The 26,940-nt window shown below is 53.2% G+C and overlaps 2 protein-coding genes across 3 annotated transcripts in view; both read right to left on the bottom strand.

Moving 5' to 3' along the window:
* The window catches only part of ZSWIM5 (zinc finger SWIM-type containing 5), a 92,212-nt gene extending 72,257 nt beyond the window's left edge, over positions 1-19,955 (bottom strand). The window contains 4 exon segments of the mRNA XM_040565749.1: positions 16,646-17,447; positions 17,450-17,558; positions 19,074-19,096; positions 19,908-19,955. Coding sequence (XP_040421683.1) covers positions 16,646-17,447; positions 17,450-17,558; positions 19,074-19,096; positions 19,908-19,955 — 982 coding nt within the window.
* Positions 19,956-23,297: 3,342 nt separating this feature from the next.
* Positions 23,298-26,260, bottom strand: LOC121073689 (selenoprotein Pb-like). 2 transcript variants are annotated; one of them, XM_040564866.1, is made up of 5 exons: positions 26,115-26,260; positions 25,410-25,630; positions 25,114-25,326; positions 24,833-24,968; positions 23,298-24,245 (listed from the first exon to the last, which is right to left on the bottom strand). In XM_040564866.1, the coding sequence occupies exons 2-5, from the start codon at positions 25,610-25,612 to the stop codon at positions 24,003-24,005; spliced, it is 795 nt and encodes a 264-aa protein (XP_040420800.1). In that variant the 5' UTR covers positions 25,613-25,630; positions 26,115-26,260; the 3' UTR covers positions 23,298-24,002. The 2 variants fall into 2 exon arrangements, with proteins under 2 accessions (XP_040420800.1, XP_040420799.1); XM_040564865.1 differs by having other exon boundaries at positions 26,120-26,183.
* Positions 26,261-26,940: the final 680 nt, after the last annotated feature.

A 26,940-nucleotide genomic window follows, 5' to 3' on the forward strand; every position in this document is an offset into this window, starting at 1 on the left:
ACGCCCAGAGCTGTAGCAAGGGTGTTAAACTCCTACACTTTCAGTTCAAAGGCAGCTTTGCAGAGCTGAGCAGTCTTAAAATGCACAGCTTTTCCGAGGCGTGACCTTTTCACAAGGTTTCCAATTCAGTCAAGATTTGTTTCCTCCCTCTTCAAGCACAGAACTAATGGTAGTCATGAAACACCTCCTCCACCAGCAGCATGCTGGCAGGCCAGGCTCCCCGCCAGGCTGGAAATGCCACGACCGGTTCCCTTTGGTGATCACAGTGGTGTTTCTGCAAAGGCTGGAGGTCACACAAAGTCACCTTGCCACCATCAAACAACCAAGCTGGCACTGCTGGCCCAAGCCTCCCATCCCTTGGCATGCCACAGGACCAGCACTGTCCCCTTACCACTCCACCACCCATGGCAGAGATGCCTGGTGCTGTCAGAAGCCTGCTAAAATCCCTAATTGCCCTCCCCAGCAAAGCCCCTGCCTGGCTTGGTGGCACTGGCAGTAGGTCAGATTGACGGTTGGACTTGATCTTGAAGGTATTTTCCAAAATAAACGATTCTATGATTCTAATGATTGGCTCTCTCCTGTTGATATAAGCCTGGGAGACCTTCCCAGCTCCTCTCAGTGGTCACATCCGCAGGTTTCATTGGTTGGCTTTCCTTCATCTTGCTTGCTCTCCAGGAGAAAGAGGAGGAAGAGGAGCATTTTAAGGTATTGGCACCAATAAATCTTACAGCACCCCCATGAGGAGACACCCTCCTGCCCCAGGGCAAGCAAAACCCTCTCTCACACCCTGCCCGTCCCATCCTCTATCCTCCCCTGCTCACAGTGCCTGGAAGCCACTTCCCTGTAGGAATGGAAGGTCTCCAGGGCAGAGACCTGTTGTCACACATCTGGAAGTGCCATCACTTGCTACCTAGCTACACATAAAGCACAAAACAATTTCACCACAGTCTTTCAGACAACTCCCTTTCACGCTTCATTTATTTCCTCACACACGAGCTCAAAGTTTCCTAGCTTTTTGCCCCTCTCCCCCCATACACTACAGGAATGGGGACACACGCTGCTGCGCCCCCAAAGCTTTGCTGCAGCTACGACAGAAGCAGATGCCTGGTCCCAAGCAGCTCCCTTCTCCCAGGGCTCCCCAGTCATCACCATAACAGCAAACTGCATGAAGGGAGGGACGCAGACCATAGAGGCACCCACACAGTCCCTATAGCTCAGGGGACTTATGTTAACCTGAAATACCCGGGATTAGCCACTGGAGCAGGCAGGTCTCACGCTCGCTAGGGCAGCAGTCAAGTGCTATAGGAACTGGTTTAAGATCCAGGACCTGAGTAAAAGCCCAGCACGATGACGCTGCTGAGAGTCACCAGCACGGACGTGCCAGATATTTCTGGGCTCACTGACGGGACACACCACGATTTCCAAATCCTACAAATTACCGAGGCGCTGTCGTTGACACAGCCGATGTTTGCAAGGAACACAGCATTTTCACATTGGCGAGGCTTCTCCAAACACAGGGCACAACATCACACGAAGTTTAGAGCCTGGGTTACAAACTTCCCAGAAAAACTCTGGGCCAAACAAGGGGGAACTCCAGCCTTACGTGCGGCTCCCAAACAGAGCGTCAGCCAACCTGCCTTCAGGCATTTTCCCTACCCATTGCGTATTTACTGCATGGGTTTGTTTGGATGTGTTCTGCTCACGACTTGCTCCTTGGAGCAACTCCAAATCTGCCTCCCTCTTAAGTTTTGCTACAATATAGTCATTCAAACTGATTGCAAACATCAGAAGCTATGTTTGATTTCTTTATGCACACTAATTCTAGACTGGGTGACCAAACTATTTTCATAGTTGTGTCAGCACTGTCTAGACAAACCATTAAAAACAGGATGCAACAATCATCAGAAATGCAACGTCAGGTTCATGCCCAGAGACATTCTCCATGGGGGAAAAAAGAAAAAGGCCAAATCCGTCATTACACGGCCCATTCACGCTGTTTGGCCAGAGCTGGCTCAGCTGCCACTTTTTTGTTGAAGAGGACTTTACTGAAGCTCACCAGAAAAACATATATTTAACTGCAATTTTAAAAAAAACTTGCTGACATCAACAAGCTCAGAGAACAGCAGGAACTTTTGAAGGGTTTGTCCAAATGTCACGAGCCTGCTCTCTATGCTGCCAGATATCCACACCTCGCTACCAGCACAACCCTCGAGGGGAGAGCAAGCAACTGTGTCACATCACTATGCCCACTATGTCACGAGTCCCAGCACCAGCTCCAGGTCTGGGCTGCCCCAGGCACTCACCCTCACGGCCTCTGGTGGGCTCCCATCACCACCACCACCACCACCAAAACCCAAAATCTGGGCACCCCCAGAGAGCTGCTTCCCAGCACCGCGCATCGGAAACGTGGCTTCTCGTTTCTTGCCACTTCTCGGCATGGAGCTCTTCCAAAACCCCGAGAGCACCAGTCGTAATCTTGGCAGAAAGGGACGCGCGTATAAAAATCAGTGCTATGTCAAAACAGGGAAATAATGCAGGAGCTGATCTGTGCACATTAATCCGCTGCAGTCAATGAGGAGACAATTTCCCTGGAGAAAGTCATACATTAAAAGGAAAAAGAAAAAAAAAAAAGAAAGGAAAGGAACGGGGAAAAAAAAGATTAATGTGACTTTGAAATATCGCAAGCACCGTTTATCTTCCTCCTGCCACCACAGGTTTTTGTTCTTTTTTTTTTTTTTTAAATACAAAGAGAGCCTTAAAATTCACTGTGAACACAGCCCGTCTGCCTTAGATGTGCAAACATAGGTGCCTTACAGTAGAGCAAAACTACAAATATAGTAACGCTTGCTCTCTCAGTACCCAACCTTAACATTTTTAATTAATTTAATAAAAAAACATAATTGCTTTTCACTGGCACGGCCTTCTAATTATACTCAGAGCAGATGCGTGCTCCTCGGGGCTCCTGGTAGCAATGTATTCACCCACAAAGTTCAGGCCTTGGTACTTCTGTGTCAGCATCGAAGCAGAATACTGCTCCCCCATATATATTTAGCAACCCACACAGAGCCCAGGCACTGACCAGGCATTCAAATATGCATTCCCTTTCTAGGGTAGGACTAGAAAAATTTGCCAGTTAAAAGGAAAAGAAACAGTTCAATCTGTGCAACACAAAGAAGACATGCTTAAAACTGAGGTGAATTGCATGAACTCAGCCTTTGGCAATTCTGAAACAAATGAGTTCACCATAGCATTTATATTCCCATTTTCATTTTACACATATCCCATAGATCATAAATATACATTAATAACTGTAACACTCAAAGTTTACATTCAGCTGTAACATTTAGGATCAATACTCTTCAAATGACCTTTAACAGTAATGAGCTACCATAACACTGTCTTGAGGACTTTAAAATTTTTATTAGAAATACTTTATTACAAATGTTCAAACCTGTCTCCATGCACTTTCACACCCATACAAATACACTCCCACTATTATAATTTTCCTTAACAAAATACAAGGCCTTTCACTGTTTTTGAAAAACATGCAGTATGAAAGTTTTAGATATTTCATATTTTCAGATGTTGGTGCTTTGTTGTTGTCTTTTTTTTTTTTAAATCAAAACCCATGAACCAGGGGTTGAAAAAATCATCTGCTCTTCAAAGTGATAAACAGAAATTGTTCCCTGCTTGAACAGGATGGGACCAGGCTCCTGATCACCATAAGCCCTTAACATGGGAGGGAGGGCCACGCTGGCACCCCGGGGACGTTGCAGTCAGCATCCTTTTAAGAACTTGCCTTCAGTGAATACTGACACCAGGTTGTCACAAGGGCCCCACCCAAAGGCAGGCTGCACCCCAGTCTCCCAAACCCCTCATTTGGGGTCCCGTGGTGGCAGCCCCCTGCCATAGCCCCCATTTCTCCATCAGCTCCCACAGCAGCTCATTAGGGCCCAGGTAGGAGAGGCACCGTCTCTGCGGGCTCGTTGAGGCATGATCCGCAGCGGGCAATTCCCACTGCTTAATGACCTGAGACCTGAGCAGCAAATGGGAAAGGGAATCTTCTCATTTGTTACCCATCCCCACGCCCTGATAAAAAGAATGATTACACTTTTAAGTTCGAACAATTCCCTGCAGTTGTAGTCATGTCATATCTAGATTGTCTAATTTACATGCATATTCATAATCCCTGTGTATTTAATTAAATTCTTCAATCCCTGGAGTGTCTTTCCTAAACAATAGTAATTTATCTTGCACAGATAAGGGTGCCCTCGATTTATTCCACTCTGTAGCTAACAGCATTTCCTTCTGATCAAGGGTAGGAAGCAAAACTCGTACAGAGGGAATCTTTAAATATATTTAAATTGCAAGATTAGCCTGCTTTTCTTTCTTTTTCTCTCACCCCAAGTTACCCTTTTAAATGATAAATAAATTCTCCTGAGTTCCGAGGAAAACCTTTCACCCAATGTCCTGATAACAGCTGCATGCCCCAAAAGCAAGAACGCATTCATCCAGCATGGTCCACAGGACATCCTCAGCACACACCTTTCACCGCAGGCTGCAAACTCATCCATCACAGCCCATAGCAAATGAATCCTACAGTAAAATGTCACAGGAGGAGTTCCAGGAGGACCAAGCCCTTCATCTTGCCAGCAAACATCCCAAGGCCCTACAATAGGGACGCTGGCCCTTGTGGGGCTGTTACTTGACCGATGGCTTCGGTCATCGCAGAGACAGAAAAGGCACCAAAGAGACGCCTTCTCCTCCAGAACATTAACCCCATTCATATATTAGCACAGGGAATTTAACTCTGACTGCAATTAGAAAAGTGTTAAAATATTTAGCAAAGTCAAACTGCTGAGAACATCATGATGAGGAAGGGAAAAGAAAAAAAAAATCTGACGTTGCAACACTTATTATTATTATTATTATTACACGGCTCTCCCAGACCTCATCTGCAGTTCCAGGACAGTACTGATGCCGGGTGGAGAAGTACTGATTTCCTCAAAAGCCCAAGGCCACCAGAGCCCAGCTCTGCTCCACCACCGCATCGCAGCCATGGCCTAACAACTGCAGCCCTGCACAGCTGCTTCTGGCTGACTCAACGAAGAGTCACCATCCTTTAAATCGGGTTGCTTTCCCCCTAGTGCGACAACCCTTTCCCAGAAGTAACGGGCAAGCCACGCTGCCCCACAAAAGCTGGGCTCAGCACGCTCCCACAGCGAGCGTCCCATCCAAAGGTGCTGTCCTTCACCGGTAACGCTGAGCCTGCCCACTGACACAGCCTGCAGCTGCCAAATCCTCTTCCCCAGGAATTTGTAGCTGGATTCAGACATTCCCAGCCTGTTACTTATTCTAATGCTTTCAGCCCTCTGGAGTACAGGGACATCCTGTCTTAAACCTGCCGAGGCTCATGCCAAGAGGACATCTGCTTGGAAGGCAGCCTCCGGCCAGGAGGGCTGCATTCCCGTCCCTGCAAGAGCCCAAACATGCCCTTGCACCCACAAAGCTCAGCCAGCTCTCAGCAGGGCCAGCAGCAAGGAAAGCCACCCAGGCAAACCACAGTTCCCGTTCCCACTTCAGAAGCCCTGCAGGGTTTTTAGACCTTGGAAACATTTCTTCCTACTCAGGGCATTTTTAGGTTAATGGTTCATCAAACCTCACAGTCCAGGAAGCCTCAGAGTGGCTGACCAGTGTGTGGGTGTGGGGACGGGTGGGGAGAAAAAAAAACCTCAGACATCGGCGCTTCCCACAGGACTTGAACCACAGGCTCTGTGCTAAGCCAGGAGCCACCAGAAACGAGCCAAAAACCAGGCAGACGGGCAGCGCCGAGAGGGAAAAACCTCACTACTGCTTTGTGTCTCTTCCAGATACGGTGAGCACAGACAGCAAACGATCACTCAGCGAAAGCATCGGTCTCATTTTCAGGATGTTCTCCAAAAGGCAGCATTTCCATGTGAGAAGCAGCCATGCCGGCTAAGCCCTTCTGCAAATACTCACGGGTGCCAAGCTGTACCAGCAGTGATGGGAGAAGACAGTGATGCCTGCAGAGGGAACACACAACATTTGACCTCTCCATTTGCCCAGGTTCTTCTTTCCTAAGCTTTATTTTAAAGTGCATTATTCAAGTGCAAAAGCATTGGTTGTTTTGGGGAGAGCCCTCCAAATCCAGCTCACCTTACTTGTAAATTATTCCCATTCCTCCCACATCATCCCAGCAACAATGGTCAAGTGGTGACCAGAAACCAGCTTTCTGTCTTCTTCCCATATAACCAGTAACTCCCAAACTGGGAAGCTAATTTTTGTTCCCAATACACCTCACCTGCATGGGAACAGCCTGGCCTTGCCAATCGCTCTAAAGCAGCAGAAAGCAAGGGCACGCGCTGCTGTTTGCCATCCGTTTGCTGTGATGGTTTAAGAACCCACTGTCCTCGTGCTGCAGAGGACTTTGAGGTTTTTAACAGTTGAAAAAAAAACTGAAAACAGTGCTCTGAAATTAGCAACCTCAGAAGCCAGCACCTGAATTTGCTCCTAGATCTCAAAACATTGGCTGCCAACAAGGACACCTGAAGGGGGTTTAGTTGAAGAACGTGACTTTAATCCAGTGGGACAGAGTCCATGCAGCTGAAGCACACCAAATGAAACTCAGAAGATAGGGAGAGCTCGAGGAAGGGGAGGCAATGCACATTTCCATGCTATCTAGCAGGTTCTGAAAAAGAGCCATGGGACTAAGCTACACTCCACACCATTTCAGAGGGCATAGCTTAAACAGCACTCCAAACCCCACTGCTTCTTCTTGGGCATCCTCACAAGCGTCTGCTTCACACCTGTTATGGACAAGCAATATTCTCCACGGTGGGAAGCAAATGAAGAGGAGCAGCACACCAGAAACCACCAAGCTCCCCGTCACGTTTGGTCACACATCAGTCTGCTTTTCTCCCTGACAAAAAAAAAGGCAGGAGCCTTTACGGTCCAGCATCATCACATAGACAAAGGAGCAGAAGAACACGCGTTGCCATCCCACCTTTCACAGCAGCTGTCTCCTTAAAAAAGGTACTCTCCTCTGCCATCCTCCAGTCTCTGGGAGTTATCTCCCAATGCAACAGGTCAAGGGACACAGGAGGAGCCACCACGTGAGGTGATGGCAGGGGACCATGCCAGGCGCTGGAGACATTTGAGTGCGGAATTACAGGGAGGGGGCACAGAGCTGCACTGCCACTTCAACCAAATATTCTCCTCACAATCAGCACTTGGCAACCCCATGGTGTCTTCAAACTACTAAAAGCATCTGCTAACGATGCCAGCTGACCTCAGACCCAGCCGACCTGCTGAGACCTCCGGAGAAACCATCTCTTTCGCTGTTCAAGTCTTCAGAGAGCACAGCCGAACCCAGCAACTTCCCCCCCAAAAAAAACCATAAAAATATAATAGTATTTCAGAAGTGGAGTTTACAGCCTGATTTTTCAACTTTCAGGCCAGATGCCTCTTATTTTAGCAAGTATGTCAAATATGGCTAGTCCACAATTTATGGACCAAATAAGAAAAGCTTAAAGAGGAGAGACTCGAGAGGCAGAAGATACTTTTCAACAGGAAAAACGAAATGAAATATAAGATTTGCCTCAAAATGCAACAGACCCATGGGACAAATTAAAAAAGGAAACCATAAAATGCTTGCCCAACTCCTTTTTTAATTCTTACATCTGTTACTTTACTGTAAAGTTTCATCTACTGTGTATAATTAGATATATGTGTATATGTACATACAGATTTCTTTGAGATATGTGTACAGTTTTTAACCCCAAAGAAATTCTTAACGATGCTCACTGGAAAAGAAAAAAAAAAAGAAGCTGCAATAAGAGCTACTGTGGAAGAAAGGAATAGCAATGACACACAAAGGTCTGAGGGATGCTGCATTGCAAACAGGCTTCAGCCTGTGCTCTACAGAGCAGCACCAGGAAGGCAGCAAGGAAACATCAGCCGATGGTTGCTCAGCTCCAGGAACATGATGAAGCGCTGAGATCTGGAAATGGGTTGCAAATCCCTGACACGGAGTAAATCCCGAGGAACAAGGGGCAGCAGTGTATATGCTGTATCCCATCACCATGCCTGCTCTGCTGCCCAGCTCAGCCCCAACCTGGGCCACTCAATGCTCCTGGATTGCAAAAACGCTGCAGAGGGGTTGCTGCAGGCAACGTGGCCCTCTCCAGAGGGCCTGGGGACAGGCCTTCCTATGGGCCTTCCCATCCTGACCTGACTCCTGCAAAACAGAAACCAGCCTGTTTTCGACTTGCTAGGAAAAGATGGAGGCCGCTGGGTGTTTCTTGATTCACGAGAGGGTTATTTACCCAGAGATGGGAAACAAAACCGAAAGAAATAAGGCTGCTGATTCCAGTACTAAAAATCCAGCAATATAAATAGGTACCACTACAAGCCCCAAGGTCCTCCAAGAGCAGCCGTCAAATGCCATCACACTTCATGGTTAAGCACTGAAAATGTGCACAAGGAGGGAAGGAAACTGCATCCACTTCTATGGGAAGATCCAAGCACCCCGTGTTTTACCAGGGTACGGGAAGGGGCAACACAACTGCAAGTACCCCAGTGTCACAACCGCTGGGGATCCATCAGGATCCGCACAATGGACCCTCCTGGGAGAGGCAGACCTGCCTCGGAGCAGGAAGAAAACCAAAGCGCTAGAGAACACCAGGCATCCACCAGCCGAGCTGCGAGCATGAAGTATTCCTCTGGAAACAATCAGGCTCCCTAATAACAGGGCTGCAGCCTCCGTCTGAAAGGGAGGGAGGAGGAGCAGGCGGGGAGAGAGGGACTCGCTGGATATTTATCCCATCCTCATCTTTGTGTTATCAGTACCCCGGTATCAGCATTGTTCAAAATGGCTGCTTAGATGGTTGCCAGCAGCAACAACAGAATCGGTCCATCTGCTGGCATTCTCTCTAATCCATCTCAAACACTCTTCTTTTTAAATGCACACAGGGAAAAGAAAAAAAAAAGTCTGCCTTGTACAAAGAAACAGAATCCTCCTATAACAGAGCCTTTTAACTAGATTTTATGCCACCCCTGTTTCCAGGACACACAGACAAAAGTTAATTTTACAATAAAAGAACCAGTGTAAGGTGCTTTTTTGTTATGAGATCAGAAAGCAAATGGAATTTGAATTGTCTGCAGTGGCATGTATCTGACAAAGATTAATTTAAACAGATATTGTCTCTGAAACCAAAGTCCATTGAACGGCTTCACAGCCCATCAACCATGCGAAAGCAGCTCCTCCAGCAGCACTGCTGACTCCACCACTTTCTTTAAAAATGGCTTAACCTATTTCTTGTAAGATAAAAGGTCATATACAGTTCTATTTTACAAACCCATAATAGCCAAAGCCACACCAAGCAAGGACAATTGGAAGAAAATAATAAAGGGGGGGGATTTCCTCCCCCTTCGCAGACAGATGCTCGACACTCGCTGTGTATTTCTCAAAGTGCGCTGGCAGCGTGCGGTCCCAGCGCCACTGAAATATTTCAGCATCATTAGACTATAATAAAATCCCGTGGCCTTTGCAGGTCGCTGGTGGGGCCTGGAGGAGCCCAGGGCAGCTTCCTGCAAACAGCACAGGACGCTCCCTCCAAAGACATATGAAGCAATGCAGGCCGTGCCGATCGAGACAGCTGCTCGAGCTTCAGTGTGACATGCACACACACACACAAAAAGCTACAGATATCCAAATCCTGCCATTTCTTTCCTTTTATGTTCCCAGTTTATAAGGAGCACCACGGGGAAAACACTACCAGGGAGTTTCAGAGCATTTGATACAGCAACAGCCCAGCTTTGGGAAAAGAATGAAGGAAAAGCAAAATAAAAGACGACAGCCAGAAGTACTTTTAATATGGTTTCAGTATTTTCAAGAGAAAGCTTCTGTACAAAGAACAGCCAATGAACCGTTACCAAAATAAACACAACTGTCTTAAAAAAGAATTAAAAAATTATTTATCATCATAAAGAAAATCAAAAAAGATGAGAACCAGCGAGCGAAAGACAGAAAATACATTTGTTTTTCATTCTCCGGATACGCTCCTTTTAATTTGGCATCCAAAACCATTGTAATTCATTAATGCAAATTTTATTTATCTCAGGGATCCATTTGTTGCTCTGCCACTCCTCTGACAGGGCACTTGTCTTCATCAAGGGATCCAAGCAGCCAGGGCGCAGTGCATGTTGTCGCCTGCCATCGCTGCCCCAGAAGACACACAGCACTGGTGCCCCATAAAGGCTGTTACTGGTGTCCCCAGCAGTCACCCACGCCCTGCACAAGGGTGGCCAGGGCTTCTGGAACAGAGGCAGAGTCCATCCTGCACTCACCGAGGCCTCTGAGGCAGGGGGACCTACATTCCCCCCACAGTGAGGGGCTGCAGGGTACTGTCCCCAGGGGCAAACCAGCAACATCCCACTGGGGGAGACCCCAGGAGGGATGCGACTGGGATGTGGCATCCACTGGGGATGGGGGCTGCTTTCTGGCCGAGCAGGGGCCAGGGTGCAGTGCTGCCCAATTTCCAGGCTCACCTTCCCCTGGGCTTCAAAAGCCAGACCGACATACAACCAACCATATACACAACCTCTCTGAGCTGTCATCCCAGCAGGTCTGCCTCCTAAGCACATTTGTGGCTTTTGTTTTGAATGATGTGGGAAAAGCCAACGAAAATAAATAAAATTAATTTTAAAAAATGAAAAACGCAATGTAGAACGCAACAAGTAAAAGCACGGGATTTTATTAATTTGTGCATTACTTTAACTGCACCGTTTTACAAGGGCTAACCCCAATCCTGCACAAAATCCTAAGCCGTAAGCTTGAGACAAAAAGCAAATGCTCTTAAAATGCAGCACCGGAAAATCCTTTTGGAGAGAAATGTGGTGGTGTCATGCACAGGTGAATCCTCAGCATTTAATAAAGCACAGGCACAGCACCAACCAAATGGAATCTATTAATATTTAAACATCATGATTAAAAAAGAGTCTTTGAAAAATTGAATTTTTGCTCCTGGGACATTTCATTGTAAAAACATGAAGATGCATTCCCCCTTTGCATCCCCAAGTAAAGCACTACAAGCTGTTCCTGCAGGATCTGCGCTTTTCTGCAAGACATTATCAGGCCCATTCGCAGCTCCTGCTGCAAAGGCAGAAGTCAGGAGTCACGCGTTAACGTCCTTCATGCTTGTTAATGTAGTATTAGCAGCAAGTATTAATGTAGTCAAGGCTCAGTGTCTTTCGGTTTTTGTTTTCATTGGGAAACAGACTGGTCTGTATCGATGCTGAGAAGCCACCTTCTTCCCCTCCTCTCACCCCTACAAGACCAGGGGTACGACAACCCCATGGCATAACCTCTTCAGGACAGCACTGAGGGACACACCAGGAGTTTATTTAACAGCCTTGCAACAGGCATCCCACACCTCCAGCTCTTCGCAAGCAGTGCTTCAGAGCTGGGTGAAGTGATGTCCTGGATGGCCTCTTGCTGAACACCCCTGTTCTTGGCTGCCTTGTGGGAGGGCAAGTCAAGCGGAGAGGGGAAACGCTGCAGCTCCTCCCGAAATCCCGCCTCGGCATCTTTCCAACGTGAGCAATTCCAGCCTTGAGTACAGTGGGCAGGAGGGGAAAAAACTGTATCACAGCTAAACACCAAGCTCTGCACGCCCTAAATGTAAAATCCCTGAAATTAAACACGTAAACCCATGAATTAACTCTTCCACCCTAATGCTAACAAGATTTTTTTTTAAAACATATTTCCAAAGAAAATTAAAAGCTGCCACACCACAAGAGACAATTCACAGCTGGATGTGACTTTACAGCTATATCAGATGAGGGAAATGCTAGACGAGCTCGTTGAAGTTTTCCAAAAGTTCTATCTTAGGTTTGAGGGAATAACCATAAAGCATCCGACATCAAAGCAAGCATCAAATAACAGCGAAGCACATTCCCTCACACAAAGCTTCAGAAACAAAGCACGCAGGCACATGTGTTTCACGTTACTGCAATTTTAGCACAGTTAAATATTTCCTAAGAGATTCCTTCTATATGTGACCAAAATTAAAATCCGCTGTAAACAACTCACATGCTGGAAGCAGAGAAGGCCAGTTCCTCACCTGGGCTAAGCATGCATTTCCAAGAGCGTAGGTAAGCTCCTGCTGCTGCCTGCTCAAGCCAGAAACCAGGACTTCAAACACGTTTCCTCTGAAAAGCTCTTCAAACTTATTTATTCTTAAAGCCAAAATTAAATGTTTTATTTCTCCTGTTTTCCTTTTTCCACTTTTTTCCTTAGCCTCTTTAAGCTAGCATCATTTCGCCTTGAGATAAAAAAAAAAGAGTCCCTGCTTCAGAGGGTCTTATATTTCAAAAAAAAAAAAAAAAAGAAGACTCAAAAGCCAATAAATAAATCTGCTCAAGCAAACAAAAAAAAACCCACACCCCAAGTTAAAATTCCAGCTGTCAAAGTTTTCCTAGCTCTCCCTGCATGGCCAGCAAAAACCTCTGGTGTTTTTCATCAGCTCCAATCCCAGTTTCAGTAACATAGTCCAGACCACACTCAAGAAATATCTCACCTATGTGGGAGCAGCAATAAACAGATCATAAGAATTAATGTCTAACAATCCTTTGTTTTAATTATGTATTTTAAGAAAAAATAATTAGAAATGGAAAGGGCATAATATATATTTAAAGCGTTCAGCACGATAGGACTAATGAACCTCTGCCAACCCCTTTTATGTGGTCTAGAGTATTTTAATATACATGGGAGGATAATCCACCTGTAAAAAACAATAAACTAAAAATTAATTAGTAAATTGGAGACATGCTGTATGACAGCTACCCCACCCAAGAACCGAGGGCATACAGACAAACGGAGCTCCCTGAGAGCGTTCTGACGTGGGACGTTGGGTTTCAACGTGCAACCCAAGCCATGTTTCACGAAGCCCGGCGTGCTTCCAAACCCGCTCCCGCCAGACGCGATCTCACAACCAGACCCAGCTCTTTACATAAAACAAAAAGAGCCATAACCAGACCTAGAGAGCCCCACAAAAGTGTTTTCCCCAAAATAAACAGCTCTATAAAGAGGGAAACCATCTACAGTTTTAAAAACAACTGTATGCGGGTTTAGCCTCAGCCCTCTAAGACATCACAGGTGAGGGAAACCAAACGCTTGCCTTCTCTTTTTGTCTGGGGGAAAAAAAACTAAAAGTACTAAAAACACCATGATTGTTTCTACCTCTGACGCTGCGTTTCTATGGGTATCCATGCAAATGATGACTGATAGATGTGAAAAAGTGGGTAAAACAGCAAGCTCCCAAGCCAGCACTCCCCACGCTCCGGGCATCGCACCTCTCAGCACGCCCAGCAGGCTGCCGGAGCAGCACCCAGCAAGACAGGATTCAGGATTATCTGTGGGTTTGAAGACCAGTGTTTACAAAGGCAGTGCATTTTAAAGCCCTGCCTCATTGTTTCTCTAACAGCTCGTGTGAATTCTGCTCCAGCTGGCACACCAGGGCACGAGGGCTCATCGAAGAGCTCCCACTCCGTGCAGAGCAACGCCAAGCTCAATGCTTCTGCTGCAGGAACAAGTGTCCTTCCCAACAGTAATCATAAAAGCCATTAACAAGGAAAACTCCCCCTAAAACCCCTACAGACATTTGCCCACCCATACGCAGCCATGACAACTCAAGGGCAAACTGCATTATACTATATTAGGAAGCACAAGCTAGAAACGTGAATTTGTTATGCTGGATAACAGCCTGCTGTCAAAATCCACCAAAGGTCTTTTCTGTCTCCAAGAACCCAAGAGATAATGGTGTAAAACTTTTGTTCATAAATATTTATGCGAGGGAACTTGTTAAAAATTAACCGCCACCGTTAAAGGTTTTGTATCCTTTAGGATTCCCGGCATGCAGCGCAGTCGCATGCTTTATATTAAGCCTGGCATTTCTGCATTCCTTTCCTGCATGCTTTTGTCATTTGTCTAAAAATTAAAAGAAAAAAAAAACCCACACACCACACACACACAAAGACGGGATCTGTACACATAATAATAAAGCAGTTTTTAAGAAGACAAAGATGCCTGTGTTCAACATCCAAGATCTTTCTTTGAGAAAAAAAAAATCAATTTAATGACTCCAGTGAGATCAGGGTTTAAGCCTCGTTTAAGTTTTACTAAGCATGAAGGAATTATTGGCTGATAACGTGGCATACATGTTTTTCTCAGACCTGCCAGCTCTGTAAGCGGGGGGCTGGGGGCAGACACAGGATGAGAGCCCTCTCCCCGCCACCTCCGAGCCCAGGAAGGCCATTCCACTTGGATCTTACTTGAACATTTTTCAAGTAGACTTTCCAACCACAGAGCGAAGGAATTTCACATCCGCACAATCCTCATTTTTTCGCAGGTCTGAGTCAGAAACGCAACTGCGCAAACATCTGATCTTTATTAGCAGCACCTCTCGGCCGCGCCAGCCTCAGGTTGCGATGCTCACGGCCATCCACGACAGAGATCGTTTGAGGGGAACAGTAGTTTTGATTTAGCGCTGGTGAGCATCGAGTAAGCCAGGGTTTTTTTTTTTCCAAGTCATAATGGTTCCCATATAAGCCGACAACCGAGTTCCTATCTTAATTGCAAACACACGCACAGCCACAAAGTGTTTGCGTCTCCAGCGGCTGGAGCTCTTCCACCTCACCTTCCAGCAGCATCCTCGGGATGGATGTGGAAAGTTGGCAGAAGACCCTTCTGCTGCGCCCGAGGTAAACAGGCGGCCCTTCGGAGCGGTTTGCTTTATAAAAATCTCCCTCCGGCTCCACGCTGCAGGGGCTGTGATCAGCCCCCCAGTTTTGCCCACTCTGAAAAGAAACCGCACGTCCCCACGAGCATCACCTGCCTGCTTCTGTCCCACGACAAGCTGCGCTCCGGCTGACACCCCAAACCCACTGCTCGGAAGGAAACCCCACGGACGAACACCCCGTGCCCCCTTGGTGCTGCAAGGCCAGCAGCAAACACCTCCAGAACGCGCTGCTTCATCCACAAGCCTGCGCCTCGGAGGACAATGGGTGCCGGCTCTCATTTCAGAGCTCGGTTCAGAGATGCCTGGGGATGCAAAATGCCAGGGCTGGGACCATCCCCGTCCTCCGTCTCTCCCAAAGGAGCACGGGTGGGACAGGGCGCTCCGAAATGGCGGTGTGAATAACGGATGCCAGCGCCGCCGCTTGGGGATGGGGCGGCCCCGCATGTGTGTCCCCCCCCCCCAGATGGCTGACCCCGGCGCTCACCCACGTCACGCACAGCATTGGCCAGCGCCTCTCCCCAAAAAACACCCCCAAAAAGAAATAAACACCCAAACACCCCAAAAAAAGAAATAAAAAACCCCGCTACAAAATAAATAAATAAATAAGTAAACCCTTTGTGCGAAACCAGCCCCGGTTTTAGGTGACCTCCATCACCCGCTCCCACGGCGGCTGCCTATGGCAGTGACACTTTGGTCGGCTGTTTAATAAAACATCGCCCACCGTAAGCTATTTCCCCCCCCCCCCCCTTATAATTTTGAAGTTCCCATGGAGCTACTTCTCTCCTAAAAAAAAAAATATTTGGTTTTTCGGTTTTCAAGTATTTTAAGCAGACTTGGAATAATTAATCGTCTTAACGCAGCCCTTAGAAAATATTAATTCACCCAAAAAAAGGGTATAATCATATCCTCAGAGAAAAACCTTTTGTGTTACATGAATCTTCACTGCGTCTCCTCAGAGGTGGAAGGAAAATTCTTCTGCTGTTTTCTATTTTCATGTCTCAACTGGAAAATGTTTTGATAATGCTCTCTTGAATGCAAACTGTACCGAATGTGATTTTTTTTTTTCCTTCTTTTAGCAGTTTTTTTTTTTTTTCCCCGAATGGAAGGAGGGCTCTTTAAATAAACACAGCCCAACTACCCGGCTCCCTCCAACCAAACCCACCCTTCTCCTCACCCATTCACGCCATACCCGGCGCAGGATGAATTTACATTCCACATTTGCAAAACAAATCCCTGCCTAATGTCGTTTTAATGGGCACACGGCACTGCAACCACTCGCGGGAACAACCGGGCGCGGGTTCGTTTATGCAAAAACCCCCCGAGCCGCTGCCCCTTCAACGCGTACCCGCAGAAAGCGGCTTTCCGATGGGGCCAGGGACTGGAAGGACGGGGCGGGGGGGGGGGGGCACCACCGTTCCTCCTCCCCCTGCCGTTCCCCTCCAGGAGGGCCCACAAAAGCCACGGGAGCTGCACACGGGCATTATTCCCGCATCCCGCCCGCCCCAAATCAGCGCCCCGCCACTCCCCGCTGCGGGGCCAGCCCCGGGGCAGGCTCGGAATGAGGGGGGGGGGGGGACGGGGACACACAGAAGCGACAGCGTTTTCCTCGCAGCCCCCTCGGTGCCCGTCGGGGGAAGACCCCCGGGGAGACCCCCGGCCGTTCCCTACGGGGGGGGGCGACACAATGCGGTCCTGCCCCCGGGGATGCGCTGCGCCGGGAGGGGGCCGTCAAAGAACAAAACGCGGCAGACAAAAGGCTGAAGCTGTTCGGGGGGGGGGGGGGGGCACACCGGGGACCGCGGGGGGGGGTGGGGGGGGGCACTCACCGACTTGCAGCACGTTATCCACCGCGCCGGTCTCCAGCAGGCGGATGCCCCGGCGGAACGGCAGCCCCTCGCCGTGCGGGGCGGCGGGGGCGGCGGGGGGGGGCGCCGGGGGTCCGGCGGCGGGGCTCTCCTCGCCGGCCGTAACGCCGGCGGCGGGGGCGGCGGCGGCGGCGGGTCCCCCCCCCCCGGCGCTGGCAGCGCTACCGGCGGCGGCGGCGGCGGCGGTGGCGGGGGGGGAGGCGGCGCTGCCGGCGGCGGCGGCGGCGGTGGCGGCGGCGGCGCGGCCGGGCTGGAAGCTGGAGTACATGCAGATCTGGCGCTCGCTGCGGGGGAAGCTCCAGTAGACGATGCGGCGCTGGACGGGCTCCGGGATGCGCTGGAAGCGGCCCTCCACCCGCTCGAAGGCCCAGCTCCCCGCCACCCGCTTGGCCGCCGCGTCCAGCAGCGACTCCGGCTGCAGGAGGCTGCCCGCCCCGCCGACTCCCCCCGACGGCCCCGACCCCCCCGAAGCCGTCCCCGGTCCCGGTGCCCCCGCCGCAGCCCCCGCCGCCGGGCAGCAACCGGCCAGCGCCGCCGGGACCCCGCTGGCCCCCGCCGCCCCCGGCCCCGCGCCGGTCCCCGCAGCCCCCGGCCGGGGGTGAGCGGCCCCGGTGCCCCCCGCCGGGCACGCCCGGGAGCACAAGCGCTTAGGGCCCGGGGCACCGGCGGGCAGAGGCGGCCGGAGCAGCTCCTCTCCCTCTCCTCCCTCCGCCATGGCTGCGACCGACTGAGCCGGGCGAGAGGAGGAGAGACGGGGAGGAGGCACCGGGGCGGGGGGGACGGGGGACCGGGGGTGGAGACTGGAGGGGGTGGTCCCGCCGGCCCCGAGCCGCCCTCCGTCGGGGCGGGCCCTGCTGCGGCCCCCCCGGGGCTCCTGCCCCCGGTAGGGGTCGGGGGTAGAGGGGCTGGAACCCCCCCCGGGGGGGGCCGAGGCACCGGCAGCGTGGGGCGGTGCTCCTGGAGGTGCCCCGGGCGGCCGGGGGCTGCGGAGGCTGCACAAGTCGCCGTCGGGTGCACGCCGGGTACCGCAGCACTGCTGCCGTCCTACATCGGCCCCACAAACCCAGCGAGGTGGCTGCGAGCTGCCTCTGCTTCGGCTGAGCGTGGTGGCAGCACCCCCAGACCAGCGCGGCACAGGGCCGGTGCTGCCCTTCCTTCCAGGGCTGGGTGCTTTGATCCCGTGTCCAGCGGGGATGCCATCCTGGGACTTCCCCCAGAAATACATCCCCCAGAAGTACATTCCCCAGAAATCCTTTGTCCCACCTATCTCCTATTCTATTCCTATTCCTATTCCTATTCCTATTCCTATTCCTATTCCAAATCTCCTATTTACTCTTACCGAAAGAGCAAGAGCACATTTCCTGGAATAGCAGGGCGATGCAAGTGGGGAACAGGAAATAATTCTGCATCTTTGCTATGCCACAAGACACCTCCGAGCCCAAGGTCTTCTTTGCAGGACTTGGAAGGAAGGAGCCAGGTCCCGGGCAGGTAACGCCAGCAGTAATGGTAATCAATGAAGGGCAGGAAGAGGTTTTCCTTGAAGGCTGAGGTGCTCCTTGCTGCCGTTCAAGATAACCAGTGCTAACAGGCAGCCTTGTTTACCTTTTCCCCAGGAACCTGCCCCAAGGCAGAGCAAGCCCTCCCAGTGAGCCCGCACGATACTGAGACACAGCCCCCGTCCTGCCCGGTCCTTACAGAGCTCAGCCCTTACTTGCCTCGTCCCAGATGGTGCCAATAAAGAGGATTTTTGACTTCAGCCCGAGCATGGATGTTATTCATTCCCAATGAGCTGGCTCCTCACTGCATACATGTATCATCCAGGCTCAAATCAAAGCAAGGTCAGGGCGGTGGCTGGCCAGTCAGTCTCTGGGGGGTTACTGTGTTATTTCAAAGACAAATCAATCTATTCTTCCTTTCCCTCTTTGACCTAACATTAGTTGCTCCCCCCACTCCTCCCCATCTCTCCCTATCCCTTTCATTACTGCCTCGAATGTCCAAGAGGGGATTTCTCCTGCCCTGGAGAACACGGACAGATGTCTTCTCGTGGCTAAATGTCAGCCTCCTGCCCAGTCCCTGATGCTGCTCACAGGGCCAGGAACCAGCAACATCAAGAATTCACCCCACACTTTCATGAGCCTGGCCTTTTGCGGAGCCTCTGCCACAAACAGCCCCGGTTTCCCTCCCAGGTTTGAGGTTATTCAGGAAGGGTGCCCCATGCCGTGATGCACTGACTCCAGCTGCTGTGGGCTGAGTGTTGGTGTCATTAACAACACGCTGATTGCTCGTGCAGAGCATTTTAGCTTGAGTCCCCGGCTAGAAAATGTACAGCCACAGGGGTTGGAGCCCTGCTGGATATCACAGGAATGTCTCTAGGTGTCAGCTCACTCACAGGTCCAGGTTAAGCTGCAGGCGCTGCAGGGCAAGAAATCTGCCACAAACTGAATTTGAGCCCCAACACAACATCCTGCCAAGATGCTCACTGCTCCCTGCAGGCTTTTGACACCTCTGCCTGCTTTGTGGCGGGCAAGGACAAGCGCTGGGAAGTCCCACATCAGCACACGCACCCCCTGGGGTGGCTGCTCTCCTCCCTCCCCACCACATCCCAACCCCGCCGCCAGCCCAAACGCCGCCTCTCCCTGGGCGTTTTTCCCTCTGTGTGATGCTCCCGAGCCCCTTTGACATTGCTTTGACTCTGAACGGTTAACGTGGTGCCCTCGGTAACGTGGATAACGCCGGCTGAGCCTTGCAGAGATAAGGGCAGCGCTTCGCAGGACCCAGCGAGCACCAGGAAAGTCCTCTGCCGACAGATGAAGATATGCAAGCGCAGCAGAAGCTTTATGGCCAATTAATGACTGGAAAGGAGCTAGATAGCGGAGTGCGGGCGGCTACCAAGCTCCAGCTCAGGCTACCCAGAGGATTTGCTGCTCCGAAGCAGCCAAGGCTGGGTTTATCGGCAGCCAAGCTCCCTGCCGCAGCCTCCAGCACTCGCTGGAAGGGAGCAGCCTCTGCCCTTCCCATGCCGTGCTGCTCGGAGCAGAGGCAGCGAGGGCAAGGACACGGGCAGCGACCCAGCCACAGCTCCCTGCCTCAGTGCACTTGGGAGCAGCAGGGTCTATCGCCCCAGGTATTTATCCCTTCACATCCCTGCGGATCCGACGCCCAGGGAGGGGCAGAGACCTTCGCTTCACAAAATAATTGGCCTTACAAGCGAAGGGAGCAATACCTTGGTGTGGCTGCCCATGGGGTTGAGCCCTATTTTTAGATTCTCCATTGCCTAGCAAGGTCTCCAGCGAAGTATAAGCTGGAGCTGGAGCCTTTTGCCATCAAACTGTTTGAATCCCCCGTGGATTCTCCGCAGACTCATTAGCGTTGGGTTATTGCTATGCTCCTCTTTCAGCAGGGACTCTAATAAAGCCGGTTTTCACAACCCAGCCACCTATTTTATGAAACTTTCTAGCACCGACAACCTCAGGGACCTCCTTTAGATGTGAGTGCAGTTATCCCTGCAGTCGAAAGAGAAGTGCAAGGACTGAAAGGTCCCTCTCCTCTCCCCACACACGGGCCAAAGTCTCAGATCAGGTGCGGGATGGCTGCTCTCACACTCGTTTAGGCACAGAAATGACTCCGCTCACCCGTGTGGCTCTGTTCCTGCAGCCCTCAGCTCCCCCCATACCCCAGCAGGGAGCTCTGGCTCTTGGGGAGCTGTTTTTCCCTCTCCACGCCCCAACATTACACAGTTCCCATAAGATCAGCAAAGTGCTGAGCCTCTGTCTTACCATGGAGGATTCTGTACCTTTCCAACAAATGCATTTACTGCGCTGGCCAGCAATTAAGTGCGTGAGAGGCACTGGGCAAAGACCCTCTGCTTCCAGGAGACATGCTCGCCTCCCGCAGCAGGTTCTAAAAGCACTGAGTGCTCCAAAAAGTTACTCAGCCCCACGCAGCCGCCGGCCCCAACCCTGCCGAGCTCAGTACAAAGCAGCCCCCACACACTGCCCCCCTCTCCATGGCTGAAGCTCCCTCCCATTAATTAGAAATGCTAAAATAACTGAGAAATTATTTTGTGTCTACATGAGCACAAATAAATGAACATGATGCAGGGATGCAGCATGCAGGGACCAGCACCCCATCCTGGTCACAGCTGTTTTTCCAGGGTCCCCCATCTCTCCCCATGCAGAAAGCAGGAGATGGGTTACACGAGAACCCATTTGCTCTGCTCCAGCCTTTTAACCTCTGCATTTTAACACACTTTGCAAATGGTAATTAAAATGTAGATAACTCTGGGTGAGCACAGAAGGGAAAAATTAAATGGGTGAGGAACAACACACTGAACAAACTTCACTTTTTCAAGATGAGAAGAAAAAGACCCTTAAAGGAGGGAAGATCTGTACAAATTCCGCAAGCTAGCAGACAATGCAGAAGAGGCTGATTGCTGGCCAAATTCAGACTTGAAGAGAAGCCCCAAAATGCTAATGATGGGGTGCAATTAACCAGGGAACAATTCTCCCAGGTGTGGCGGAGCACATCCTGCATGAAAGTTGGGGCATGACACCTGTGCACCGACTGCTGCCTCCTGCAATGGGTGCATTGCCTGATGGGCTGGGTGGCTGCATCCTGCACGCTAGTTGGCTGGGTGGCTAAGGACAAAAATAATAAAGTCATGTAATTGTGTGATTTTCATCCAACGGCAGAAGCAACCCACCCCAGCTCAGTGCTGCCAACCCATGTATGTTGGACCTCACGCGTGGCTGGCAGGGTATGTCTGGGATGGGTTTTCTGTAGGGCAGCAAGCAGCCAGGGGAGAAACTTGGAGGCCTTTGGAGGGTGGAGAGAGGCTATGGGGGAAACAGCAGGTCTGCTGGATGCACCTTTGTCCAAAAGCCAGAGCGGTGCCTCCACATTTTGGGGTGGCTCTGCTGTCCCTCTGCCAGCAGACAAGGGACAGGGCATGCTGAGCTACTGGACTATGAAACCCCAGCACTGGGCTCCATCCTGCTGGTGGCTTCAAGCCCAGACAGGACCCGTGCTGTGCTGCTAGGGGCAGACACAGGGGGCCATGTCTGACACATCCTCAGCTCCATCTTCATCAGTCCCCAGCACCGTTGGCGTTGCAGGGGACATGGGTCACCAGGTCCAGCTTCTCTCTGCGGCTATTTCTCTGCTCTGTCCCAAATCCTCGGGCAACACCACAATGAAACAAGCCCGGACACACCAAGGACGTCAGCAAGTTGGCCAAAGCCGGGGCAAGCTCCATCCCTCATTCCCCAGCTCCCAACCCACGATGGAGGCATGCAGATGCCATCCCCGCACAGCAGCAGCAGCCCCAGCCCATAGAGGCAAGCGGGGCCCGGCCGGGCTGGACTTTGGGGGTCAGAAACGCGTCGGCCTGCATTTATTTTCCCTAACAACAGCGATCTCTCTGTGTATTTTCGCTCTGTTTTCCTAGGCTCAGCTGCCTCCTCAATGAAATGTTTCCAAAGCAGCCCGGCTTGGCGGCACGCCAGCCCTGGCTGCCAGATGAATGGGCGGAGGAGGAGGGACCCATTCCTCTTCTTGACACGGCATCGCTGCACAAGAGGCCTCTGTTGACATTAGGACTGGCTGTTCCCCCCTCTCCCAAGAGGATCTGCCCATCCCAGGCAGGAGCAGCACACAGGGCCAAGGCAGCAGGCTGACCAGTCGCGGACACCAAGGGACCACGGCCCAGCCCTCGATGACAAAAATACATGGAGCAGCATCGGTGTCACCCTGGTCGTTCCTCAGACACGCAGGATGTCACCCAAGCAGTGGCACAGAGCTGCTGCCCTGTCTCCGGGCCGAAGTGTGTCGATAGTGAGAGCTTTGCTGCTGCCTTGCTGCCCGGGATGCTTGTGGTGGGGAGAGGGCTCTGCCTCATCTCGTGGAAAAGAGGCCAAGCAGGCATCGATAAGATGAATTAGTTGTCTCAGCAGCACCGGCAAAATGAGCGAGAGGAGTGGAGCCCGTGAGGCCCGGCCTGCTTTGTTTCAATTACAGCAGCTGCCAGAAGAAAAAGATAACCTTGATATTGATGGCAGGAGCAGCAGACAGAGGTGCCCTTGTGGGCTGCTTGGGAGCAGGTAGAGGAGGAAGGGGGAGGACGAGGAGGAGAAAGGGAGGGGGAGACACAGAGCCAGGGAGCAGGGACCCCACAGATGGACTGATCCTGACCCACCTGCCCCCAATACACCTCTTGTCCACCCCAGCTCTTGCTCCATGGAGCCATGTAAGCAGAAAAGCCACTCCTTCGCTCCTCAGTCAGGCTGCGGGGCCTGGAGGGGAGATGGAGAGCTGGAGGGGGGGCATTGGGCAGGGCTCTGTGGTTAATGCCCTGCCCTGGGGGGACTAAGCCCTGGGCTCCCACCCTGCTGCCCCAGGGCAGGAGGTAGCCAGAAGGGTAGGGGAGATGGGGCTCTCCTGTCTTCAGCCCCTTTACCTCCCCTTGTCAGCACAGGGGAATGCAAATCTCCACCAGCCGCTGCTTTATGGGACCCAAATTCCCTTCCTGTCCTGGGAGAAAGCCTTGGGGCCACCCCAGCACTGGGCAAGACCCCCCACCCTTTTGGGGCACCCCCAGAGACCAGACCGGACAGGGTTCGCTTCACAGAGGCTTTATTCACAACCTGGATGTCCCCATCCCCGCTTCTCCCCCAGGACCCACAGCCCCGTCCTCCCAGGGCTGTGGACCCTGGTCGCAGCCCCTCGGTTTCTGAGAGGGGACAAGGCCACCATCTTGCGGCCACCCACCACCACTGCACATACCCGTGTGCAAGGCCCGGAGGGTCCCCAGGGTGCGACAGCGATGGCGGTACGGGGTTTGGGCCATGGGGAGCCACCCAGCAGCGCCCACTCCTAGTGTCCCCCTCCTTTGGGCTCACCCCGTCCCTCCACGGGCACCCATGGGTGCCAGGCCGGGCAGGCAGCACCCAGCTCTGGTCCCTCCAGCCCTGCCCTGCTGCTCCGTGCAGTGTCGGCCCGCGGTGACCGGGGACGTCCCGGTTTGCACCACGGGCTTCATTGAGCACGGAGAGGCAGGCGGCAGAGGAAGGGTCAGAACTGAGTCCCGTGGCCAAAAGCGCAGCACCTTCGGGTGTCAGAGGGGGATTTTCATCCCTGGTCACAGGGTGGAAGCGTGACCCACGGGGGGGGATGCTGGAGGGGGCTGTCACACCAGCGCTGCTGGTGACCAGTGGCCTGAAGTGAGTCCTTTAACACCTCTGGGAAGCGAGCTGGCACGCTGTGCACTCTACTGGGTTCTGCAAGGCTGCCAAGCCTGGCTTAGGGATCTGCCCAGCCTGGCTTAGGGATCGCGTCCCTCCTGCTTCTGCCCCTTGGGATGGGGCTGGCCATGATCTCCATGGTGGTGGTGAGCATGGGCAGCAGGCCTGTGGTCCCCGCTGGGGTCTGGGGCTCTCTTGCTGCTGCCTGCGTGGTGGTGAGGATGGAGGGGTTTGTGCTGGTGGTGGATGGGGGCCTCTGACTCCTTCTCCTCCTGTTCAGGAAGCGGGCTTGGGGTTGCAGGGACCTCCATGGTACTGTTAGCCTGGGGAAAATAACACAAGGGCTGGTGTGTTATGGGAATGCGCGCACAGCCCCGCAGCAAGCCTGCAAGCATACCTGAGAGATGGTGTGAAAGCGGAACAGCACCCACCCCGCAGTAATGGGCATGGGATAGATCCATGGCTCTCTAGCCAGGACCCAGGGCAGGCAGGGGAGACTGGAGCCCGCAGGGAACAAATCTCTTTACATACATCCCTTGGTTCAAGCTGGCTGTGCTCAAGGGAGTTCCTGAGCCAGAAAAGGGCCTTTGCATTCAATGTTTCTGGGTGGATTTTTCCTCTAGGAAGGGACTGATCACCTGCTGAGCCCAAAGCTATGTGCTTTGCTTTGCTGCGGGCATGCCAGCTCTGCATCCAGTGCCTGCCCCTTTCTTTTTTCAGGCCAATAGCCCGCGTTAGCTCTTCCAGGACAGCTGTTACAGACCTCTGCCACAACCCCACGAGCCCCCTCCTCACCACGCAGTGCCCTTCTGCACCTCTCCAGCTTTCAGCCCCCACCAGCCCGCTGCTCCCTGCAGCAACCTTTCCTCCCAGCTGGCGATGAAGACCTGTGGCACCCACGGCTCCGTACCTCATGGGTGCTGTTGGGGTAGAGGGAGCAGTTGCCGCAGAAGTCCTTGCTGTGGGTGAAGCGGATGGCCGACTCGACGTAGGGGAAGTGCAGGAAGCTGTAGGGCAGCTGGATGTGGAAAGCCAGGCGGCCACAGCTGCAGGGCAGAGCAGGGGACGAGCTATGGGGGCTGCACAGGAGGGAGACCCAGGGACGGGCAGGGGCGGTGAACCCAACCCCACAAGGCCTCCTTCCTGCGGGGAAGCCGTCCTGACGCCCAGCCAGAGGATAGGGGGGCTCACCGATCGTAGACGAGGAAGTCGTCCTTGTCCCCCCCCAGCAGCTGCCAGACGTCGGGCTCCTGCGGCTGCTGCTGGAAGACGGGGACACCCGGGGGGGCCTGGCGCTGCAGCTCCCCGAACATGGCGCGGGAGAGCGGCGCCTGCTCGTTGACGATCATGTAGCGGACGTCAGCCATGCCCTGCCGCGACAGCCTCTCCCGCAGGCCCCCGAGGCTGCGGGGAAGGAGGAGCTGAGGGGAGGCCGCCACGCCGCGGCCCGAAATGGCGGGGCTGGCAGGGGGGGAAGCGGGCCTCACCTGTGGGCCTGCCGCAGGCAGAAGTGTCAGCTGGCCTTGAGCAGGGCCACCACCGTCACCTGCCCCACCGCCTCCGCCATGGGGCTGGAGCCATTGATCTGCCATGCCGGGGCCTCCCGGCAGAGCCGGCTGCCGTTGGTCACTCCTTCGGAGGCCAAGGCCAGCCCCAGCCAGGAGGCCAGGGCCAGCAGCAGCAGCCCCATGCCGGCGCTGGCGGGGAGCTGGGGGGGGACAGGGTGTCAGTGCCCCCACGCCAGGGCTGTGCCTGCACGTGGGGACTGCCCCGCTTCCCCCAGAGACCTCCTCTGCCTTGCTGACCCTAAAAGCCAAGCCCGGGGCTGGTTTGGGGAGCCAGGCAGCCCCCTCACCCCAGCCGCAGGGACGGGGACGGTTTAACCTTCAGGCCTCCTTGAAGGTTCTTGGCACCCCACCAAGGGCGGGGGGGTTACACAGACCCTTTAACCCCCCTTGCCCCCCAGTATCTGCCCTACTCGCCCTTCCTCCCGCAGCCCCCTAGCCCTGCCCTCACCACATTGTGTGCCCTGTCCCACCACGGTCCAGCATGTATTATAGGCAGGGGGAGGATGTGGGGCTGGGAAGACAGCCTGGAGAAGGGGTGGGGGGGACATGGGGTCCTGATGGGAGTGATGTCCCTAATCCCCAGCCCTCTCCCCCCCCCCCCCCCCAAGAACAAGCCCTCAATACCGCACTTGTCCTCGCTGCTGTCCTTTGGCCAGACCTCAGCTCCCAGCTCTCGGCAGTGCCCAGCTGGCCCCTGCCTCCCTTTTATCTCCTGACCACTCTCTCCGCCCAGGAGGGAGGAGAAGCGCCCGGCTGCAGCAGGGGGGATGCTCCCTGGCCCCCGCCGCCTGCCTGGGGACAGCAACAAGGCCCGCTCTGTCCCCACCAGGCCCTGCTGCCGCAGCTGAGCCCCAGCCGTGCCAGGGCAAAGCGGTGCCTGGTGCTCAGCTCACACAGCAGTTGCCGCAGCAAAAAGCCAGGCACGCGGCTCCAAAACCCCTGCCATGCCAAACGGGGCTGGGTGGCACTGCCAAGGGCACCGCTCGCCCTGCCGGCACCACGGGGGCCCCAAAAAGCCTGCCCTGCATCCTGGGGTGTCAGGGCTCCTCGCCTTGCTTTGGGGGGGCCACCCTGTCAGGCTGTGGCCACTCTCGTGTCGCATATTGACCATCAAGCTGTGTAGGGCCACCGGGGTCCCCCAGTGTAGCAGCCCCATGCACCTCCTGCCCAGGGGTGTACGGAGCCGGAGCGTCCCCCGCCCTAAAAAAACCCACACCGCATTGCTCGCCGCCTCGGCCCCACACTGACATCTCCGCAAATATTTGAGCAGTTTATCGTCCGGGGGATCTGTACAAAAACACGATAAGCCAGGGAAGGGCAGCAGACATAAACACAGCTGGGGCAGCGCCGCGCGGACATCGGGACGTGGGGAACGGGCTTGGGAGGGACGGGACGGGGGGGGGGGGGGGCAACCCCGGGACAAAATGGGGGGGCTGGGGGGGGGGGTAGG

Source organism: Cygnus olor, chromosome 8, assembly GCF_009769625.2.
Source record: "Cygnus olor isolate bCygOlo1 chromosome 8, bCygOlo1.pri.v2, whole genome shotgun sequence".
Classification (NCBI taxonomy): domain Eukaryota; kingdom Metazoa; phylum Chordata; class Aves; order Anseriformes; family Anatidae; genus Cygnus; species Cygnus olor.